The following is a 21,066-nucleotide window of genomic DNA, read 5'->3' on the forward strand; positions in this document are numbered from 1 at the left end:
GGAAGGAACCATGGAAATCGTATCTAGTCTAATCTCCTGGCAATGTGAGGAAACTGATTGTGGTGAAAGAGGAAAAGTGGAAAGAGTTCTGGGCTTGGAGCCGACAAAAATCTGGGTTCAGATCCTGCCTGACCACGACTGTGTGACTTTGGAGAATTCATTCCGTCTCTCTGATATATAAATTTTATATTTGTAAAACAGGGATAATAATGCATGTATTAGTTCACAGGATTATTGTGAGGAGAGTGCTCTGTGATTCTTCAAGCTCTCTATCAATATGAGTTATTATTTTACCCAAGGTCACACAACTGGTTAATGTCAGTGTTCAATTCCCTTGCCTCTGAGTCCAGTTCTTTTCATTATCCTATGACTGCCTCCTTAATGAAGTCATTCATGAGAGAGAAGCAGGAAGAGTCTAGTGGAACTATAGAAAAAAAAGAGAATAAAAATGTCTAAGATTATAATTTAGTCACCCTCTTCAATATTTCAATGGATCTGGTTTTTTTTAACCTTTTTTTTTTGAAGAGGGAGGGCAGGGCAATTTGGGTTAAGTGACTTGCCCAAGGTCACATGGCTAGGAAGTGTTAAGTGTCTGAGGCCAGTGCTCTATTCACTGTGCCATCTAGCTGCCACTGGATCTGTGTTTTCATTGAGTTACGTATCCTATCCATTGATGCAAATTGCAGCGAACCCACACCTTCTTACTCTGAGAAACCTATGTCCATGTTCTCCCATTAATTCTCCATGGGGGTAGGAGGGATGGTATTCTGCCCTAAATTGTGTGGGTGTCAATAGAACATGAAGGCTGCCCATTAGTTACACTTCATTCTACTTAACTTTCCAACCCTCTTTTCCAGTTATCCTCTTCTTGCCTTCTCCCACTCCTTCTTTCTCTTATTCCTTCTCTCTCTTACTTGACTGTTCCAATTTTGTGTTTTTATTCCCATCGTTTAGTCCAATGCCTGGCACCTAATAAGCATTTACAAATGCCTATTAATTGATAGTTGCCACATTGTAGGCTTATAAGATTGCTGAGAGAAAACTGATGTTAAAAAGATAGGCCTTTAGAAAATAAATTTAATTGTTTGTTTTTTAAATAGGCTTTTGTTCATTAAGGAGGAATTATTTGGCTAAAGTAATAGAGTTTCAATTTGAGACTAGTGGGGAAATAAAGCTGACATGATGAGTTGTATGTAAGGAGGATTTTCTTATCATTTTTAGAGTTCAGTTTCTCAGGATCCATGGCCACAGTAATGCCTAGTGTCTAGGTGTTAGATAATAACTCCCAGAATAGCCCCAAGTATTCTAGATAATAGTTCCTAGAATCCTAGTGACAGACAGTCTTACTGGGGCTGCACCATGAGATAAGGGTGACATAATTGATATTTACTACACCTGCACAGAATGACAATATTGCTAAAGTTAACTTGTGAACTTAATGTTGGCAAGATATCTTCTTTGTCTATTGCCCTATAAAGCAAGTGGGCACTGGTCAGTGAAGGGGGGGGACAAGGGGAACCCACAGGGGAATCTGTGTGTGCCTTGACTGCCTTCTATCAAGGCTTGAGGGGATTTAGCAGAGTGTATAAGTTGTGACTGTCTCAATTGACCCCATAGACATAGGGGTTGTTCCTCCCTTCCCCCACTTCTTGCTGGCCCGTGAGAGAAGCCATAATGCTGAAGGAGGTGTACTTCCATTTTTGGCAACCCTTTGAGAAGACTAGACTAGAATAAAGCTGATTATTAAGCTCTCCGAAGGTGTCTGCTTATCTGACCAGATCAAAAGTGAACTTTTTAGAGGATGGAGTCTGAAAACTCCAGTTGCCTCCTGTGTGTTATCTGTGAAACATGAGTTGATTGAAATGTACAATTTCCTTAGATGATGTCTTGGCTAGACTACTTCATTATTAACTTCCATTCTATAGTGAATAGCATTATAATGAATCTAACCATAGAATACCTCTATGTTATTGGGGGCCTCCAGTTCTCAGACATATGTACCTCCTTGTCCATTTCTCCATGCCCATCAAAAACAGAAAAAAAAGCATTGCAGCTGAGATTCTATAAGAGTTCATCCAATTTTTTCTCAACATTGTGGGATTAATGCAACATTACAAAATATGATTTTTAATCTGTAAAACATATTACTAAATTCACAGGGTTATTGTGAGGAGAGTGCACTATGATTACAAGAATGTTTGGGGTACCCTGGTTCTGGAAAACAAAGGCATAAGTCTCTTAGGTGTTCTATGGTATTACAGTAAAGTAAGGCAGTGTTGAATGCCTGAGTGCCAAATCCTTTGCATCAATCAGAATAACAACGATCCAAATACCTGTTAAGAACAAAGCAGTGATGAGGATGGAACTCTCATTGGAAAAATAATCAATTTTTCTCTACTTTGAAAACAAAATTAGAAGTACTGAAAGATAATATCACAAGAATAAAGGATTGGAATGAGTTTGCATATACACTATACCAAGCACAGCTACACATGAAATAGATGAGCAGGAGGGTTTCATCAATCAATTAATCAATCAACAAGCATTTATTAATTACTCGCTATGTGCCAGACTACCTCCTGCTATTCTCAGTCAGCTTTCCTGAAGCTTCTTTATCCCTGATCTCCTTTTGTGGGTGAGAATTATTTTTCCTCCTTTCTCCATAGCAACAGCAGTTCTCTTTCAGAAAGTATTTGTCTCATTCCCCAAGCAGTAGTCTTAGTCATTTGGGGATGGGGGTGGGCTTGGGTTTAGGGTGGAAGAGGTCAGCTGGAATGATTTAGAGTGGCAAAATCGCATGCAACCATGGCACATCAGACTAAATTATTCAAATTATGAACTGACATGAAGCATACTAGCTAAGAAGAATCTACTCCAACCTGAAATTTGGCTAGAAGAACTATCAGAACTGAGAAAATCATGAGGATTTTTTTTACAAGGCACAAGGAGAAAATAGGGTGGGGTTATATGGGTCATTGTGTGTTTATACTTCACCTCGATTATGTAGATTCATTGGGAAATGATTAGGCTTGTGAACAATCACAAAATCATAGAATGTAATAGCTGGAAGGGACTGTTTTCTGCAAACAAGGGAGTGACTTGTTTATTAGTGGTGCCACAACCAGAGGTAAACTTGGAGGAAAGGAATATTTGTAGTAGCCACTTTAAATCTGAGCTCATTCTCCCCATGGAAGTAGCATGGAAAAGTGTGCCCCTCTGCAGGAGAATATTTGCATGTCTAGTCTTGTAATATCACCTTAGTAAACGGCCTTTTGAAAAAGGCAATCAATGTTGTTGTTCAGTCATGTTCAATTTTTCATGACCCCACTGGGGTTTTCTTGGCAAAGATACTGGAGTTGTTTGCCATTTCCTTCTCCAGCTCATTTTACAGATGAGGAAACTGAGGCAAAAAGGGTCAAATGAACTTGCCCAGGGTCCCACAGCTAGTAAATGTCTAATTTGAACTCAGGGAGATGAGCTTTCCTAATTCCCAGCCCAGCACTTTATCCACTACACCACCTAGTTGCCTTCTGTGTGACTATATCCACACACACACATATACATATATATGTGTATGCATGTATATCTGTATAACTATATACATGCATGTGTACATGTATATGCATATATGTTGTTTTTCCTTTCCCCTGGTGTAAACATAAGTTCTTTAAGAGCAAGGATTTTCCCTTTTTATCTTTGTAACTCCAGTGCCTAGCTCAAAATAAGGTGCTTGATTAAAGCTTGTTGGATTGAAGCAACCTCCTGTTTTACAGATCAGGTAACTGAATTGGGATGTTAGTATTGGCTTTACTTGTGGAAATAAATAACAATGAAGTCTGTAGCTTCCCCTGTTGGTATTAGTCAGTTTCTCTCCTTCCAGCTCAGTCCTGGTTCTGGCTTTAGTTATCTATATGCTCTGCGTGGATCAGTCATTCCATGGGGGTTTTCAGGGTGAATAAGGAAGGGAGCAGTGAGGGGTTGGGAAGAGAGAAGTGAGGGGTTGGGAAGAGAGAGAAAGGAAGTGATTAAAAATTCACAGAATGAGTTGAAGTACTTTATTTAACACATCTGACTGATAAAGAACAATGAACCAGAGTGTAGAAATTCCACTAGGAATCTGGGGGTGGGGAAATGGGATAGTGATCAGGCAGGTTGCTAAGGTCTTTTGGTCTCAAGGATTGTAGCAGTAATAAAATAAGAAAAAATGGCATTTTACTTTAGAATTTGTAATAATTTTACAAATGCATTTGAAATGATAGATACCCTAATTCGAGAAATAAATTTTAATGAAAAAGTTTTTCAGAAAGTTGATTGAATGACCTTGTCTGACAATGTAGAGACTACATTCTGCCCTCATATTCCCCTGCCTCTCAGACAAGAAGAGGGAAGTGTATTTCATCATGTTTTCTCCAGATTATTATTGATCTTTTTTTTGGGGGGGGGAAAACCTGTTTCATTGATCTCTTTTTTCTTTACATGGCAGTCATTCCCCACCCCCAACTCCTTCCACTGAACGCTCCTTTGGGACAAAGAAAACAATTAAGGAAGGATTTTCAGTACAACAAACCTTGTCTGATAATGAAAAGTAATATTCTGTCCTAGTAGCTGGTTCCATCTTTCTTCTATGAAGAAGGAGGTAAATTTCATTTTCTCTTTTCTAGATCACTCGTTTCTAAGTAGGAATAACTTCATTCCTAGTATTTGTATACTCAGCACCCATCAAGGTTCCTGGCACAAAGTAGTTACTTAATAAAAAATTTGTTCATTGATCAGTTGGTTGATTGCATTAGAGTTCAACTTTCTTTTAATGATCTTTTCATTAATGTTGTTATCATTGCTGTGAATGTTATTGTCTTGGATCTGCTTATTTTGCTCTGCATCAGGTCCTAAGAACCTTATCAATATTATCTTTTCAGTTACTCAGAGTTTTACCTCCTTTAAGTGATCCTTGACAAGTCACTTAAATGTGCCTGCCCCAGCTTCCTCATCTATAAAAGGGGATAAAAATAGCACCTAGAACTTAAGGTTGCTGTGAGGATAAAATGAGATAATATTTGCAAAGTCCTTTGCAAACCTTAAAACACTATATACATTTTAGTTACTATTATTATTTTTTAAATGAACATTGTTGTAGTCATTTGGTATAGCATTCTTTTTGACCTAATTTTTTATTTTCTGCTTTGTATAGATTGCATTTCACTTTATACAGACAGTTTGGCAATGGTATTTCCTGCCCTTAAATAGAAGTGTAGGTACTGGATTTTGGGAAGTTTTTAGCCAGGAAAGTAACCTACTTCAAAGTTATCAGTAGCAGCACGAAAATTCCTTCTGGAACATATCACGTTGATTGGAGATTTGAGAGTGGGGGCATTCCTCAGTTGCAAGTGCGTTGAGACAGAATATTTTAACCATTTGATTCTGTGACCCTTGATTTTCATAAAATCTAGGCAACAGCACCTGCAAACCTTTCTGCCAGCTCCTTTGATTTCATTCAATTTCCAGACTTAAGAAAGCTTTGCATTTGAGTCACTCTCTCCAAGGAAGCTCTTTGGAGAACACCTGGTCGACCAGGAGCTTTTGTGCTCTTTATGTAAAAGTGGCGCCATCTCCATTCTTTCCTTCAGCTTTCATTTCCACCACACATTTTTCTTCCCTCCCTCCTTCAAAGTACTTGAATCTTTGGTATTTGTCTTCCTGTGTTGATTCTCCACAATTCCCACCCTTGTTGAAAAAAAGATACCAGACTTGAAATCTTGTCCACCAGGCAATACAGGTGTAATGCTAATGGAATTTAAGATCCTTCCCACCCATTAATAGGCCTCAGTGGAGCCCATTAAGGGAAGCTTGCTTAGGATAGGATTGCTTGTTAGAAGGCTTTCACACCCTTTGTTAATGTCTAATTCAGCACTGAGTCAAGAGGGTTGTGATGTCCTCTGGCTCTAAAAAGGGTATATATACTCTGAGGTTAGCATTTTGCTTTGGGGCTCATTCATTGGAAGAGTGTTCTTGTGATTTGACCAGATGAGATTCCCCTGGCTTTGAAAAACTCAGACATTGGTGCTTCTCTCTCTGGTAACTATGTATGTATGGCTTTAGTCAAACAGTTGGATCAGTCTGCTGATTTGTGCTAATTTCTCAGAGTTAGAAGCCCTGTTGGTGTTTATTTCTCTGCTTGTATTTTCTTTCTTTGGATTTTCTCTGAAGTTCAGAGAATCAAAATGATGATTTTCCCCCCTTCACTAGTGAATGTAATTTAAAAAGATTGTTGATCCCTTGAACAGCTATCTTTCCTAGTAAAGCAGATCTAAGAACCTTTGCTAACAGCCATCCTGGGTGTGCTAGTGTGGTTGCTGCTACAACAGGTAGTGAAGTTTGTTCAATTGGAATAATAATTTGTTGTTGTTCAGTCATTTCATTTGTGTCTGGCTCTCCATGACCCCATTTAGGGTTTCCTTGGCAGAAATATTGGAATGTTTTGCCATTTTCTTCTCTAGCTCATTTTACAGATGAGGAAAATGAGGCAAAGAGGGTTCAGCAGCTTGCCCAGAATCACATAGCTAGGAAGTGTCAGACCATATCTGAACTCATGAAGATGAGTCTTCCTGCCTCTAGAACTGGGGTCTATCCACTATACCACCTAGCTAGCACTTACATAGTGTAGTAAAATGTGTAGATTTCCTCATATATTTATTCTTATTTGATCCTCATGATACCTTTGTGAGGTAGGTGCAGTTATTATCCCCATTTTAAAGATAAGGAAACTGAGACAGACAGAAGTTGAGTCACACAGTTGATATAAGTGCTGAGGCAGGATCTGAACTCATATCTTTTGGATTCTAAGTCCAAACTCTGGGACTGAGTGTGCTCAAGCAACCTTTGGGGGAGCATTTGTCCAATGAGATTGTTTCTCTTGGAATATGTAGCTCAGACTCTGTGTTTCTCTATGTAGCAATGGGAGAGACCACCTGCTATTGCAAAATACCATTTAGGGCCTACTCTAGGGTGTGATGTAAGCAAGAAACAAGGTGGAAGACTTAGCTAGCTTGTTCACACTTACTCTTTTTCTGGAAGGAAGGGTAAGTTTAGCAAATTGGCATGATGAAAGATTCTCTTTTCTTTTCCCTTAAGTTAACTAGGCCTGGACTTAACAAGTATGAATAAAAGGCACCTACTTATGGGACACCAGGCAGGACCCAAACTCCCTAAATACCCCAGTTGAACTTTTTCTATTTTACTCTGAACCAGAAGCTAATCAATCATCAGGAATTTACTAAGTAACTGCTATGTGACAGTCACTATACTAGGCACCAGGGACATAAAGACAGGAATGAAGACCCAAGTTATCCTCAAGCAGCTTATATTGAGGGGCATACTATTTATACAGATAAGTATATGGGAGGGGCCAAGATTTATTAACTATCTTTTGTTGTTGTTGAGTTATTTTTCAGTCATGTCTGACTCTTGGTGACCCCACTTGGGATTTTCTTGGCAAAGATACTGAAGTGGTTTGTCATTTCCTTCTCCAAGTCATTTTACAGATGAGGACACTGAGGCAAATAAAGTTGAGTGACTTGCCCAGGGTCACCCAGCTAGTAAATGTCTGAAGCTGGATTTGAACACATGAAGATGAGTCTGCCTGATTCTAAGCCCAGTCTTTATCCACTGGGCCATCTAGCTGTCCATTAACCACCTACAACAAAAAGTATAGAGAAATAATGCTAGAAGGAAAAGATAATGACTCCCATTCTTTGAATGGAGTGTCACTGAATTTGTGCCTGCTTCCTTTTTGTTGGCTAGGTGCTGGACAGTTATAAAGGAAGAATAATGCTTCATGAAAATAAAGAGATGTGGTCTGTTGGACAATCTCTGAGTCAAAGTTGCCACATTCAGTCAAACTAAACTACTTGCTGTTTCCAGATCTCCACCCTCCATCTCTGATTTCTGTGCCTTTGAGTGGGCCCCATGTCTGGAGCCGCCAAAGCTCTTCTGTGGGCTTTGCACAGCCCTCCCTCACTTAAATCCAAATCACTTGCACGTCATGGTTTCACGTTCCTGATATCATGGTCCTCTTTGAGAGCAAAGGACAAACAGCAGCAACCTCTCTCTTGCTATCTTTAGGAAACTATGGGAAACTTTTCCTCATCCACCTATTCATTAATTACTCTTTCCATCTCATGTCCCCAAATTACCATCTCTTCACTCATTAGTGTACTTGTTGTAAAGCCCACAAGAACATAAGCTCCTTGAGGGCAGAGAATGTTTTTGATTTGTTTTTGTCTCAACCCCTCCACCTCCCTACCCACCCAACCTCCTGCCACACCCCCAGCAGTGTCTAGCATAGTACATACCCAAGGCACTTAATAAATGCTTATTGACTTGGATTAGAGATCAGAAGAGTTGTAATGATGCAGTGACCACATCGATTTGTCTCCAGCATGCTTGCAAAGGGAAATCCTTAGCATCAAAAATGTTCCATTTCATCAGCCTGCCTAATACAGCCTCAACAAAGAGGTTTGTAATTCATGATCTGATGAAAGCTGCTTCTGTGGACCACTGACCCACAGTTTTAATTACCCAACCCAGGCCTCAGTGGTTAATGATTTGCCACATTTTTGAAACATATCCAGAAACTACTCAGACAAGTTCAATTCTGTGAGAAAAGCAAAGGTCAAGAATGAATGATCGCTTGTCAGCTACAATAGAAATCTGTTGGATTTACTTCCCCTAGCCTTCCAACTGACCCATATTAAATTCATTATCATACTAGACATAAAGAAACACTGTGTGCAGGCTACAGCTTCAGATGCCCCCCTAAGGATAAAGGAAAGGTGCTATATACTCACTACAATGCATGGGGACAGTGAAAATAAGTGAGATAAGATGGCCAGTGAAATAAAGAGAAGAAATATTAAGAGAATATTCATGTTTTATTTTGTGTTCCCTCCTGTATAATGGACATATTTGATTGGAGAACTGTAGAAATTGTTATTGTTCATTTGTTTCAGTCGTGTCTAACTCTTCATAACCCTATTAGGGGTTTTCTTGGCAATGGTACTGGAGTGGTTTGCCATTTTCTTCTTCAGTTCATTTTGCAGATGAGAAAACTGAGGCAAACAGGATTAAGTGACTTGTCCAGGGTCACACAGCTATTAAGTGCCTCTGAGGCCAGATTTGAACTAATGAAGATGAATCTTCTGATTCTAAGCCCAGGGCTCTCTTCACTGCTAGAAATGGACAAAACATTAGGTTGTCAAGTTATTCTTTTCAAGAATGACATTGTTCTGTGTATAGTTCCTCTGAGAGTGCAGAGTCATCTTAAAGGTCCAAATTTTAATTATGTGGACCACAGTGGATAAGCAAAAATCCCAGGTATCATCAAGATCATCCAAAACATTTCTGAATTATCCCGGTGATAAGATCTTGGCAGACATGCGCCCTACCTGACATTATAACCTTAGGCTGCCATATAAACAACTTCAACAAAGAACAATTCCTGGGCTAAATAATTTTCTGCATTTGCACACTGGAAATCTGTTAATCCACTGAATGGTGGTTCTGAGTTGCCATAGTTCTTGACATTGATGGACCTTCCTCATTCCACAGGACTCTGTGCCTTGGTGAACTCTACAATCCCCTCCAGGCACTAACATTGATCAGGCAACTGTGAAATGATAATCTCTTTCTTCTACTTACCTCATCCTTTAGAAGTCAGTCTCCTTTTTATTACTTATGCTACCATCTAGAATATTCTTCACTGGGAAATAACACAAAAAAGGTGGTGGGAGAGAAAAATAGAATCCATACCAGCAAAAAATATATCGTTATTATCATACATTTAAATGTAGTTAGTTAGCATCATAGATTTGCATGAAAGCTGACAGGGGCATCTGAGAATATCTAGTCTAAATCCTTTCCTTTTATAGATAAGGGTAGAAGTCATAGAGGAGTGGCTTGCCTAAGGTTACAAAGGAATTAAATGGAAGATCTGGAATTGAAACACAGAGCCTCTTCCTTCAAATGTAATACTTTTGTATCTTACTGTCCATGTTGTTGTTTATTCATTTTCTGTGTGTCCAACTCTCCATGACCCCATTTGGGGTTTTCTTGGCAAAGATACTAGAGTGGTTTGCCATTTCCTGTCATGAACTCTAGCTCATTTTACAGATGAGGAAACTGAGGCAAAAAAGGTTAAATGACCTGTCCAGGGTAACACAGCTAGTAACTGTCTAAGGTCAGATTTGAATTCAGTAAATTGAGTTTTTCTGACTAGATCCAGCACTCCAAACACTGTGTTAGCTAGCTGCCCTCTCTATAAAATGGAGATAATAATAACACTTACCTTCCAGGGTTGTTTTGAGGATCAAATCAAATAATCTTTGTTTTAAAAATTTATTTATTTACTTTTAGTTTACAACATTGAGTTCTACAAATCCCTTGAGTTTCAAATTTTCTCCCTCTTCTCCCCCATGGCAACATGCAATCAAATAGAGGATCTACAAATGCCTTCACATTAAACATTAGTCAAGTTGTAAAGAAGGATTATAACCAAAAATCAAATAATCTTTATAAAGTGCCCTGCAAAACTTAAAGCATCAGATAAAAATGATTTTTGTTATTGTTGTTGTTGCTATTACTGACAATCAATAGACTGGTTTTCTCAGGTCGGCTGGAACAGAGATTTTAGACTAGAAAACTCTTCATATAAAATACCTCTAATTAAACAGAGCACTGTTATTAGGAGGGCGTGCATAGCTGGTCTCTCTCTGCTGTCCAGGCTGTAAAGTTACATAGGAATTAAAGGTGATAGTTCAAACTAAGGCCTCTTACAAATAAACACAATATATACCGGCTCAAAGACGTGGAAAGAAATTAAAGCAGAAGTCCTAAAATAAACAAACAAATAGACTGTGGGAAAGTAAGGATTTCAAAAGGAAAATACTCCCCTCCCTCCAATAAACTCTGGACTTGTAGCCAGGAGGGCTTACTGTGGTCTGATGTACTGTGGTCACTGTGGTGACTGAGGAAGGGTGGGGAAGAGGAAGCTGGAAATATTCAGCAATAAAACAGATTTCTCTGTACCTCTGTAGAACAGCAAGGATGTATATAGTTAAGGGATTTTTAAAAAGTCAAATGGATTTGATTTTTATCATACCATGATCTTACAGAAGACTTAATTTTTTTCAAGTTCCACAACTGAGGGACATATCTTGCTGTGTCTAATGATACTGATTTTTTTAAAAAGCATTTGACTCTAGAACATGATGTAACCTAGAAGGTTTTCTCCAAAAAAAAGTTGCCTGTCATAAATATATTATCATTTTTTTTTGAGATTGGGTTTCTCTCTTTTGTCCAGGTTGGAAACATAGCAATCCCTCCCTCATGAGCTGGGTTCAGGAGTGTATTGGAGCCAGTTCAAACCCACTTGTGAGAATAAATTCATTTTCAGTGTGAGAATTTAGACCTGGGATATCAGCAAATTAATTTTGTTGTTTTGTTTACTTCTACAGTTATGTTTTTTTTTACTTTTATAGCTAATAAAATTATGGAGACAAAGCTAGTAATGTAGATTAGCTTTAAAAGGGGGGAAGGGAAGGAAAAAAATTTACATGATAGCTTTATTGTATAATTTAAAAGGAATAGCAAGTTGTATATAATAGTTTTGTAGTTTCATGGGCAATCATCTTTTATTTTTATTATGCCATATTATGGAAATGCTTGTTTTATTCCATAAATTAAAAATAAAATAAATTTTAAAAAGATGTTGTGTATACATTTTTTTAGACAGTTGTTAAATATTTACCAGCATGCCCCTGGCTGATCTGATTGACACTGAAGATACAGCCTGCTCTGTTTTTTCCAACCTTGGCTGCTTTGCCTTTCTATAGGCAGCCTGGGGGCCCTCTGTTCCCCCAGGGGCTCACCATTGTAGTACCAGACTTGGTGTGGATATCAGATCAACTTTTGCCCTCCTGCATCTTAAGACTTCCAGAGTATAAGCAAATTGAACAGCCTCAGTCTCCCATTACAAGTGTAGACCATCACACCCAGCCATTTTATTGGACTCTGTTATAGATCTGGCTGTAGAGACAGCATAGTATCATGGTAAAAATATTCTGTGCTTAGAGTCAGGAGAGACCTGCATTGAAGTCCTGCCATTCTACACACTAATTAGATGTGTGACTGTTAAGTTTTCAGAGCCTCAGTTTCCCCATTTGTAAAATGTGGATAAGTGCTATCTATAGCACTCATCTCTCTCATGGAGAGAAATGAGATCATGTGTGTAAAGAAAGCCTGACAAATGGGAGCTGTACCTTCAGAGACTACATCATACCCTGCTTGCTACCAACTCTCAAGCAAGAGGCTGTGGAGCCTGCTTCTGCTAAGACATAATGACATGTAATAGAAGGGTCCTCCTTCCTAATTCACAGCACGTGCAGGCACTCTGTTTCCAGGCTCCGTATCACGTGAAGAAGAATGTTTTGTTTCATGGCTGAGCTGGAACTTAAAATGCATTCAAAAGCATTAACCAGACACATATTTCTTCTCTTCTTGGCCATGTTTCAGTGAGGCAGCAAGGACTTCTGTAAGTCCTTGGTGGGCAAAGAGGCATCAGGTCTTTTTTTCTACACCACCTTGTGGTCCATGAACACATGACCCTGATGTTGCTTCTGTCTGTTGTCTCTATTTTTTTCTACTCTTAGGTATAAGAATATTGGAGGTGTAGGGGACCTGACTCCAGAGGATCCAACTTATCAGTGTGAGTGGAGATGAGGATACCCCAGAGTCAATAAAGTCTATGTGTATGTATGTATGTATACATACATGTATCATTTTATAAGACATGAAGTGCTACATTGTCAGTTATTACTCTTACTTGTTCTATTTTGATGAGGTTATGGGTGGCCCAGTGATAGAGTGCTAGGCCTGGAGTTAGGACGACCTGAGTTCAAATCCAGCCTCAGATACATACTAGCTGTGTGGCTACTTGGTTAACTACTTGTAGAGACTTGGGTAGGTCACTTAATCTATGTTTGCCTCAGTTTCTTCATCTATAAAATGGGAATGGTATTAGCCCCTTTCTCCCAAGGTGGTTGTGAGAATCAAATGAGATAATTACAAAGCAATTAACATAGCATCTGGTATGTGTTCTGTTGTTTGTTGTTCAGTCTTGTCTGAGTCTTCATGACCCTATTTGGGGTTTTCTTGGCAAAGATATTGGAGTGGTTCACCATTTTCTTCTCTGGTGTGTCAGGGAAATAGGGGTTAAGTGACATGTTGAGGGTCACATAGCTAGTAAGTGTCTGAGACCATATTTGAACTCAGGTCTTCCTGACTCCAGGCCTGGAGCTCTATTCAGTGCACCATTATGTGTTATAAAAAATTATTATAATTAAGTTTGGAACTGTTGCCCTTTATTCACCTACTCAATTTCCTCCACTGTACAACACAAAGTGGGAGGGGGGCACCTGATGATTGCTTGCTTGATGAGGATCAAATTAGAGAATAAGTAAAATTCTTTATAACCATGAAGTACTTTATATGTATAAGCTTATTGTTGTAAATCTTCCCCTCCTGACATATGCTGTATACTAGCTTCATGATGTAGTGGAAAGAATGCTGGAGTTAGTAAAGATCTGGGTTTGAATCTTGGCTCTATATGAGACCTTTGGAGAGTAATTTCATTTCTTGGCACTTTAGTTTATCTATCTTCCATGAAAGGGAAAATAAGCCTTGTAACACCAACTTCACAAGGCATACCAAGGACAGTACTTTGCATTGGAGGATGATGGAGTGCCATATAATTCCTTATTCCCTACATACCTTGCATTTTTTTGCCTTTTGTTCATAACCTTTCTCTTTCTTAGTAGAATGGAAACTTCCTGAAAGGCAGGAACGTGTTTCCTCAGTGCCTAGCACAATTGCTGGAAGATAGTAGGTGCTTAATAAATGTTTGTTATTGTTGTTACATCCTAATGAGAAATGACACCAAATGATAAGGTCAACAGGGAAACATATGTTACCTAAAGTAGCCACGGGAGTTTGAAGAGAGATGAGGTTGGGAAGAACCTCTGTGGTTACTGGGATAGTAAATTAATTCAGGAGGTGTAAAAGGATTTTCTTGTAGCAGTGAGGGCCCAGTTAAAGTTATGTAACAAATCATAGTAAGCCCAATCATCATGGTCCAATCAACAATTATTTTTTTAGTGCCTGCTATGTGGTACAGTGGATAGAATGTTGGGTTTAAAGTCAGCAAGACTTGTCTTTTTGAGTTCAAATCTAGCCTCAGATACTTACTAGCTCTGTAAACCTGGGCAAGTCACTTAACTCTCTTTGCCTCAGTTACCTCATCTGTAAAATGAGTTGGAGAAGGAAATGGCAAGCCACTCAATTATCTTTAGCAAGAAAACCCAAAATGGGGTCATGAAGAGTCAGACACGACTGAAAACAACTCAGCAATAACAAACCCCTTGTGGGGCAGGAGAAGTTCAAAGAAGCAGCCATCCAAATGCAAACAGCAACACAGTAACCAGCTGTTCTGGACCTGGCTGTGACCAACAAAGAAGTGATTGCTGACATAGAAACAGCAGGAGCCTTGGGGGCAAGTGGCCTACCACCATGGAGTTTGGAATAGAGAAGAGGAAAAAGGGCATAGTGGTTTCCTATAGGAGACCTTCCATCTGTCCCTTTTTGCCTTTGCATACGTTCCCTGAAGTCTAACATGTGCTTTCTTTGTCTCAGTCTGGTAGAGTCATTGATTTCTTTCAAAATGTAGTTCTTGCCAGAGTCCTTCTTAATAGGCTGATCCTTCACCTGGAAGATGGTCATCTACCTGAGAGCCAGTGTGACTTCAGAAAGGGCTGAGGAACAGTTGATATGGTGTTTGCTGCCCAACAACTCCAGGAGAAATGTGTAATGGAAATGCAAATTTAAAGATCTTCCCTGCCCCTAGGCCCTTTGATAGGCTTAAGTGACTCTGAGAACCTTCCTTGATTTGAAAATATACTCTGCCCCCTAATAAGCTGAATGTGGTCACATGGAGCCTGTGGCAAGAGGCTTGTTTTTCAGGAATGCCCACACCTTGTTGCTGTGTGATTGGGCAGTGGGTCAAGAGGGTTGTTACGTTCTCTGAGCCAGGAGAAGGCTATATAAGCCCTGATGGGAGGCTTTGCTTTGGGGCTCACTTTGAGAAGTGCTGTGTGATTTGATCAGATGAGACTCTGGGCAGCCATTGTTGAGAGCCCCCTGGCTTTGAAAACCCAGATGTTGATGCTTCCCTCTCTGGTAACTGTGATTTGGTATGAATGTAATGGTTGGACAGTTTAGAAGCCTGTTTGTCTTGTAACTTCTGTCTGTATACTCTGAAGTTCGGGGTGCTGACTTTCCCCTGAACAAGGTAAATGACATGTTTGATTAATTAAAGTAAGCTTGTTAACCCATTTTGAGTTGCTTTCCTTTAGAAAAGCAGATCTAAGAACCTGTGTTGGCAGACCCCCTTGGGATGTTGGGGTGCTTGCTGCTACAAATGCCAGAAAGAGAACAAAAGTCTGTGCACAATGTTTGTATATCTGACCAGGGCCTTTGATACTATTATTCATGAGGGCTTATGGAAAATTATGTCAAAATTTGGTTGCCTGGAGTTCATCAGCATTATACATCAATTTCATGACTACATGCTTGCCCAGGTTCTAGGTAATGGACAATGCTCTTGTGCCTTCTCAGTCACCAACAGAGTGAAACAAGGCTGTGTGCTTGCTCCCATGCTTTTTAGCATGATATTTTCAGCCATGTTGTCAAATGCTTTCAATGAGGATAAATATGGCATCAAGGTCAGCTACCTCACTGATGGTAAATTTTTCAATTTGAAAAGGCTGTAAGTGAAGACCAAAGTGGAGGGAGTATTGGTGCATGATTTTCTGTTTTGCAGATGATTGTGCATTCAATGCAGCCTCTGAAGCTGAGATACAACAAAGTATGGATCAATTTTCTGTTGCTTGTGCTAATTTTGGCCTAACAATTAACACCAAGTGCCATAGGCTGCTCGATGTCCAGCACTAAGCATGATTGGAGATGTGAATAAGAAATTACCAGACCATGTGAGTAGTTCAAGGAAGAACCATGAACTCCATCTTTGTACAAGGTTTTTATAGAGCAAATGAGACAAAGGAATAGGACTCAAGTATTCTTATCATTACCTTAGTCTGTTATATCCTGGAAGTAGCACAGAACAGATAATTTGATAAGGCTTTGTTATCTAGATGCCAAAAAGTAGTAGGAAAAGTCAGTTAACTCCTTTCATATGCAGTCACATTACAAAGGATGCTCTCAAGAACAGGCTTCAAGGCTGAAGCCAAAATCATTGAGGACATTTGCATAGGAGCCGACCACCTAAGAATCAAATATTTTGGCTTTGAACAACTAAAGTCTTGGGGTAGAGCCTCAGAAAAGACCTCAAAAAAGGTCTCAGAACTCAAATGACATCCTTTTAAGTGTAACCCAAATCAAAAGACCCAAGGAGCAAGCTTAACAAAAAGCTGGGTTGCGAAGGGCCTTCTATAGAGCACATTGTGAGATTTTTATCTGAGTCCTGAATCAGGCTTCCTTGGCTCCCCACAACCAAGAAAACACAGGTACTCCATCACCCACCATCACACCATCCATATGTGGACCATTGGTTACAGCAAATGGAGAAGTTTTGAATGATGTGGATAAGTTCAATTACCTTGGTAGTGTACTTTTCAGGGATGTACATATTGATAATGAGGTTGACACAAGCATGCCATAGCTAGCTCAGTGTTTGGGAGGCTCCAAAGGAAGGCAAGGGAGAGAAGAAGTATGAGACTGACTACCAAACTGAACGTCTACAGAGCCATTGTGCTGACCTCATTGTTGTATACCTATGAACCCTGGACAGTATACCAGTGCCATGCCAGGAAACTGAATTGCTTTCATTTGAATTGTCTTAGGCATATTCTGAAGATCACCTGACAGGAGAAGGGTACCAGACACTGAAGTCCTTACTCAAACTAAACTGCCAAGTATTAAAAATCTTCCTTAGAGAGCAGAACTCCAATGGACTGGCCACGTTGTTGGAATGTAAAATGTACACTTGTGAAAAAGACTGTTTTATGGAGAACTCACACAGGGCAATCATTCACATGGTGGTCAGAAGAAGCAATAGAAGCTGGGGCAGGTAGGTGGCACAGTGAGTAGAGCGCCGGCCCTGGAGTCTGGAGGACCTGAGTTGGGATCCAGCCTTATACACTTAACACATAAAAACTAGCCATGTGACCTCAGGCAATTGTCCTCCAAAAAGCAAAAAACAAACAAACAGAAGCCATACAAGGACCCTCTCAAAATCTCTCCCAAGAATTTTGGAATTGATTGTGTGACATGGGAGACACTGGCACAGGACTGCTCACTATAATTAGAGAAGGTGCTGTGCTCTATGAGCAAAGCAGAAATGAAACAGCTCAAATGATACACAGGATGCACATATTTGGAGAATCCACCACAAATGTTCACATAGACTAATTTGTGCCCCAACCTGTGGTAGAGCATTCTGAGCTTGTATTGGTCTGATCAACCACAGTTGGATACATTGAAACTTGACTTTAGCAGTGATGTCATTTTGGTCCTCTTGGAAAACAAAGGAAAACAACCAACCAATCAGGTGCCACTTTCTACATGAGATCGTTCATGAACCCCCAGTTATGATAATATCTCTCTCTTAAAATTATGTTTTACATTTTTTTTTTGTATTTTCTTATTTGTTGTATACTCCTAGGTGAATATAAGCTCACTGAAGGCAGAGATTGGTTTAAAATTTCTTTCTTAGTACTTCCACAGACTATTCTAGTGCCTTGAACACAGGAGCAATAAATACTTCTTGAATCAAATTAAATTAACTTGCTCTTACTCTCTCCCCCACCCCAGGTCATCATCAAAACATTAAGAGTTAGTACAGGTGGCTTCAGGAAGAGTTTAGAGATGGGACCCTTTTATTTTGGTTATTATGCATGTAGAGAGTATAATTATCTCTTCCACATCATGGGGTCTAGCGGGGGGATACTAATCCCCACAATCTGGAAAATATGCATAAAATGTTTTGGCCCTCCCCTTGTACTAGAGAAGTCTGAATTATTATAGTATTAAAAGATAAAATGTGTTGATGTTATACGATACTATACATATATTTTATGCATTTCTGAGTTCCTAAACTTTTTCTGTATCATCTTCTGGCCTTTGCTGTTGACTGTGGCTTCTACAAAACTCCCCCTAAATTCCCATTTAATTTCTTATGCCCAACCTGTGATATATTGCAACTGCCATGGGGAAAGTTCTGATGTGCAAGGGATAACTGTACTATGATTTTTTTAAGGGAGAAAAATTGTAAAACTGAGCATAAGTTTGATCTATTTTTTATGTTATATTCAACGACGTGAGTTGAAAAGAGATTCTTGGGTTGCCATCTGCGCTGCTGGAGGGAGGACCCACATGGATGAGATCACAGATCCATTGAAGTTTATGGCATAAACTGCTTGACAATCAGAATTTGTTCCCAACGGCAAACCTGGCAGTTTGCCTGTCATTTTGTGCTTTCCTCATAGTCTGGTGAGATGTGTGTATGTTTGGGGGGGGGGGGAATGGAAAGGATGGTTAGAGAGGGTCTGGACCTACGATGTCATCCTTGTGTCAAACCCCTCATTTTAGACAGAGGAAACTGAGGCTCAGGGAGGTAAAGTAATTTGTCCAAAGTCTGATTTACATAGAGTTAAGCTTCAGAGGCAGGAACTAAAGTCACCTATCTCCCGAGGCTATGATCTTTTCCACTCTATCGGATGCAGACTGGCAGCTGATCTGTAGTGTGAGAGAACAGAGCACTGAAGTTAGATTTGTCCAAGATTACACAGTCAATATATATATCGAAGATGGGATTTGAATCTAGATCTTTGTGACCTGCAGTTTGGTTCCCTAGCCAGTACCCCATTCAGCTTCTCACTTTTCCAACTGCCATATAGACAATTACGTTGCAGGATCCAATTACGAGCGTACCTTTGAATCGGTAGAAATGTCTCTGTAACTCTAGCCTGGTCTACTAGAACTGGAGAAAAGCAGTCTGGCTTCCCCGCCCCCCCACCCCCACCCCCACCCCACTGCTTAGTATGAGGCTCGGGTACCACTGGGGTGTGGGGTCCTTGGGACAGTGGGCAGCCAGGCAATATTCTGCAGTTTCAGGGGCTGTCCATCTATCTCCGAGTCTGAGTGAGGACCCCAAATTTATTTGCATCCCTGGGCTTTCACCTCCCGCTGCCTGCCCCATTCCGCTTGCCCACCATCCTCCGTCCGCGCAGCTCCAAGTTAGGAGCTGACCTCCTGGGCCTCCGGATAAAGTTACGCAAAGGTTCCCATTGACTGTAAGGGAGGAAGGCGGGTCTGAGCTGTGTCCTGTGCCGGCCAAGGGGAGTTTCCAAACTTTGCAGCCAGCGAGCTCGGGTTCCCTTTCCAGATCCCTTGTTTCCTCCCTCACCCATCCCAGAGCTCCAGGCTGCTGCCTGCCTGTCCTGTGGGCTTGCCTTGTCTGCCAAGGGAAAGAAGAAAGGAGATAGAAAGGGAAGGAACGAGCTCACGAAGCCCAGAGATGGGTGTAATCCCCGCTGCAGCGCGAGGTCCCATGAGGGCGAGCTTCCCCACTCCTCCACACATGGGACTCTGAGCACCCTCCATAGGACGGGCCCAGCCCGGCAAGGCAGGATGGCTAAGGAGAAACCGTTGTGGAGGTGCTGTGCCTTCCGCCTGTGCCTGCTCTCGGCCGCGCTCCTTTTCTGCCTGCAGCTCACCCTGGAGCTGAGGCGCTCCTGGTCCTCAAGGGACAGAGAGGGGCAGGCCGGACTGCCCTCCAGTAGCTCCCCGCCGGGCTGGCCGAATGCCCCTGCGCTGCAGCAGCTGCTGCCAGGGGTGCCCCTGCCTCCCGGGGTGCACCTGCCACCGGGGCACTCTCGGCCCCCAGCTGCCAGCAGGAGGCAGGTGACCTACTTGAGGAGCAGCCGTCGAGGGGAGGCGGAGCTGGGCTGCTGTCCCCCAGGAGGGAGAAGTCACAAAAAGGTCAGTGGCTGGCGAAGGGAGGGCAACTCGAGTTTTTTGGCGGGGGTTGGGGTCAGTAAATTACCGTGTCTAAGACAGAAACAGTGACAATCTCAACCTATCCAGTATCTTCTTCTGTCTCCATAGCAGCACTCCAGATGTGGCTTGATATTGAGACAGAGGGAGAGGGAGAAAGTCCTAACAGCTTCTTTTTCCTCTTTAACCTGTTTGCTTTACAGCATTGGTTCTCAAAGTGTGGTCCTGAGACCCTTTCAAGGAGTCTAGGAAGTCAAAATTATGTTCATATTACTGAGAAGTTATTTGCCCAGTAGAATATAGTAACTGCCTGTCCCAAGTTTATTCCAGCTGCCGGGGCTTGCCAACTCTACATATCTGTGTGAAAATCTGTGGTTGAATTTTCTTCATATACTTCAACTAAAATAACTTATCATAATAGATTGAATGTGGAAGCAAAGTAGAGAATTCATCTGTCATCTATTAAGCCAGACATTAAAGAAATTTGAAAAAATATGTAAAACAATGCCACACTCTTACTAAATTTTTATTTTTGAAAATAGTTATTTTTCATAAAAAATGTTATTTATGATAACATATAATGGGTTTATTATTTTAAAATAAGTTAATATAGTAAAAATGATCATTTTTAATTTTTTAATATGCTAAATATGGAGAGCTATAACTCACATAAACAAAAACTCACTGGGGTCCTCAATAATTTTTAAGAGTTTAAAGGGATCATCCAGGTTTGTTTTTAAGTGTAAAGGGCTCCTGAGACCAAAAAGTTTGAGAACTGTTACTCTACAGGTTGCCAAATTCCATTTGCAAACCTGACCTATTAAGGATATGAGGCGGGTTGAAGAGAATTTTGTTACATGTAGTGAAAGAGCTGATTTCTCTCTCTCTCTCTCTCTCTCTCTCTCTCTCTCTCTCTCTCTCTCTCTCTCTCTCTCTCTCTCTCTCTCT

At 40.6% G+C, this 21,066-nt stretch overlaps 1 protein-coding gene across 2 annotated transcripts in view; it reads left to right on the forward strand.

Moving 5' to 3' along the window:
• Window positions 1-19,326: 19,326 nt before the first annotated feature.
• Window positions 19,327-21,066, forward strand: part of METTL24 (methyltransferase like 24) — a 245,309-nt gene continuing 243,569 nt past the window's right edge. The window contains exon 1 of one of the 2 annotated variants that reach the window (XM_069077068.1): window positions 19,327-20,103. In XM_069077068.1, coding sequence (XP_068933169.1) covers window positions 19,753-20,103 — 351 coding nt within the window. In that variant the 5' untranslated portion in view covers window positions 19,327-19,752. The remainder of the gene's footprint in view (window positions 20,104-21,066) is intronic. The other variant, XM_069077069.1, reaches the window with a different exon arrangement.

The sequence above is a fragment of the Petaurus breviceps genome, unplaced genomic scaffold (assembly GCF_028583685.1).
Source record: "Petaurus breviceps papuanus isolate PSGF00001 unplaced genomic scaffold, PetGlider_PUasm1.0 90977, whole genome shotgun sequence".
In the NCBI taxonomy this organism is placed as follows: Eukaryota; Metazoa; Chordata; class Mammalia; order Diprotodontia; family Petauridae; genus Petaurus; species Petaurus breviceps.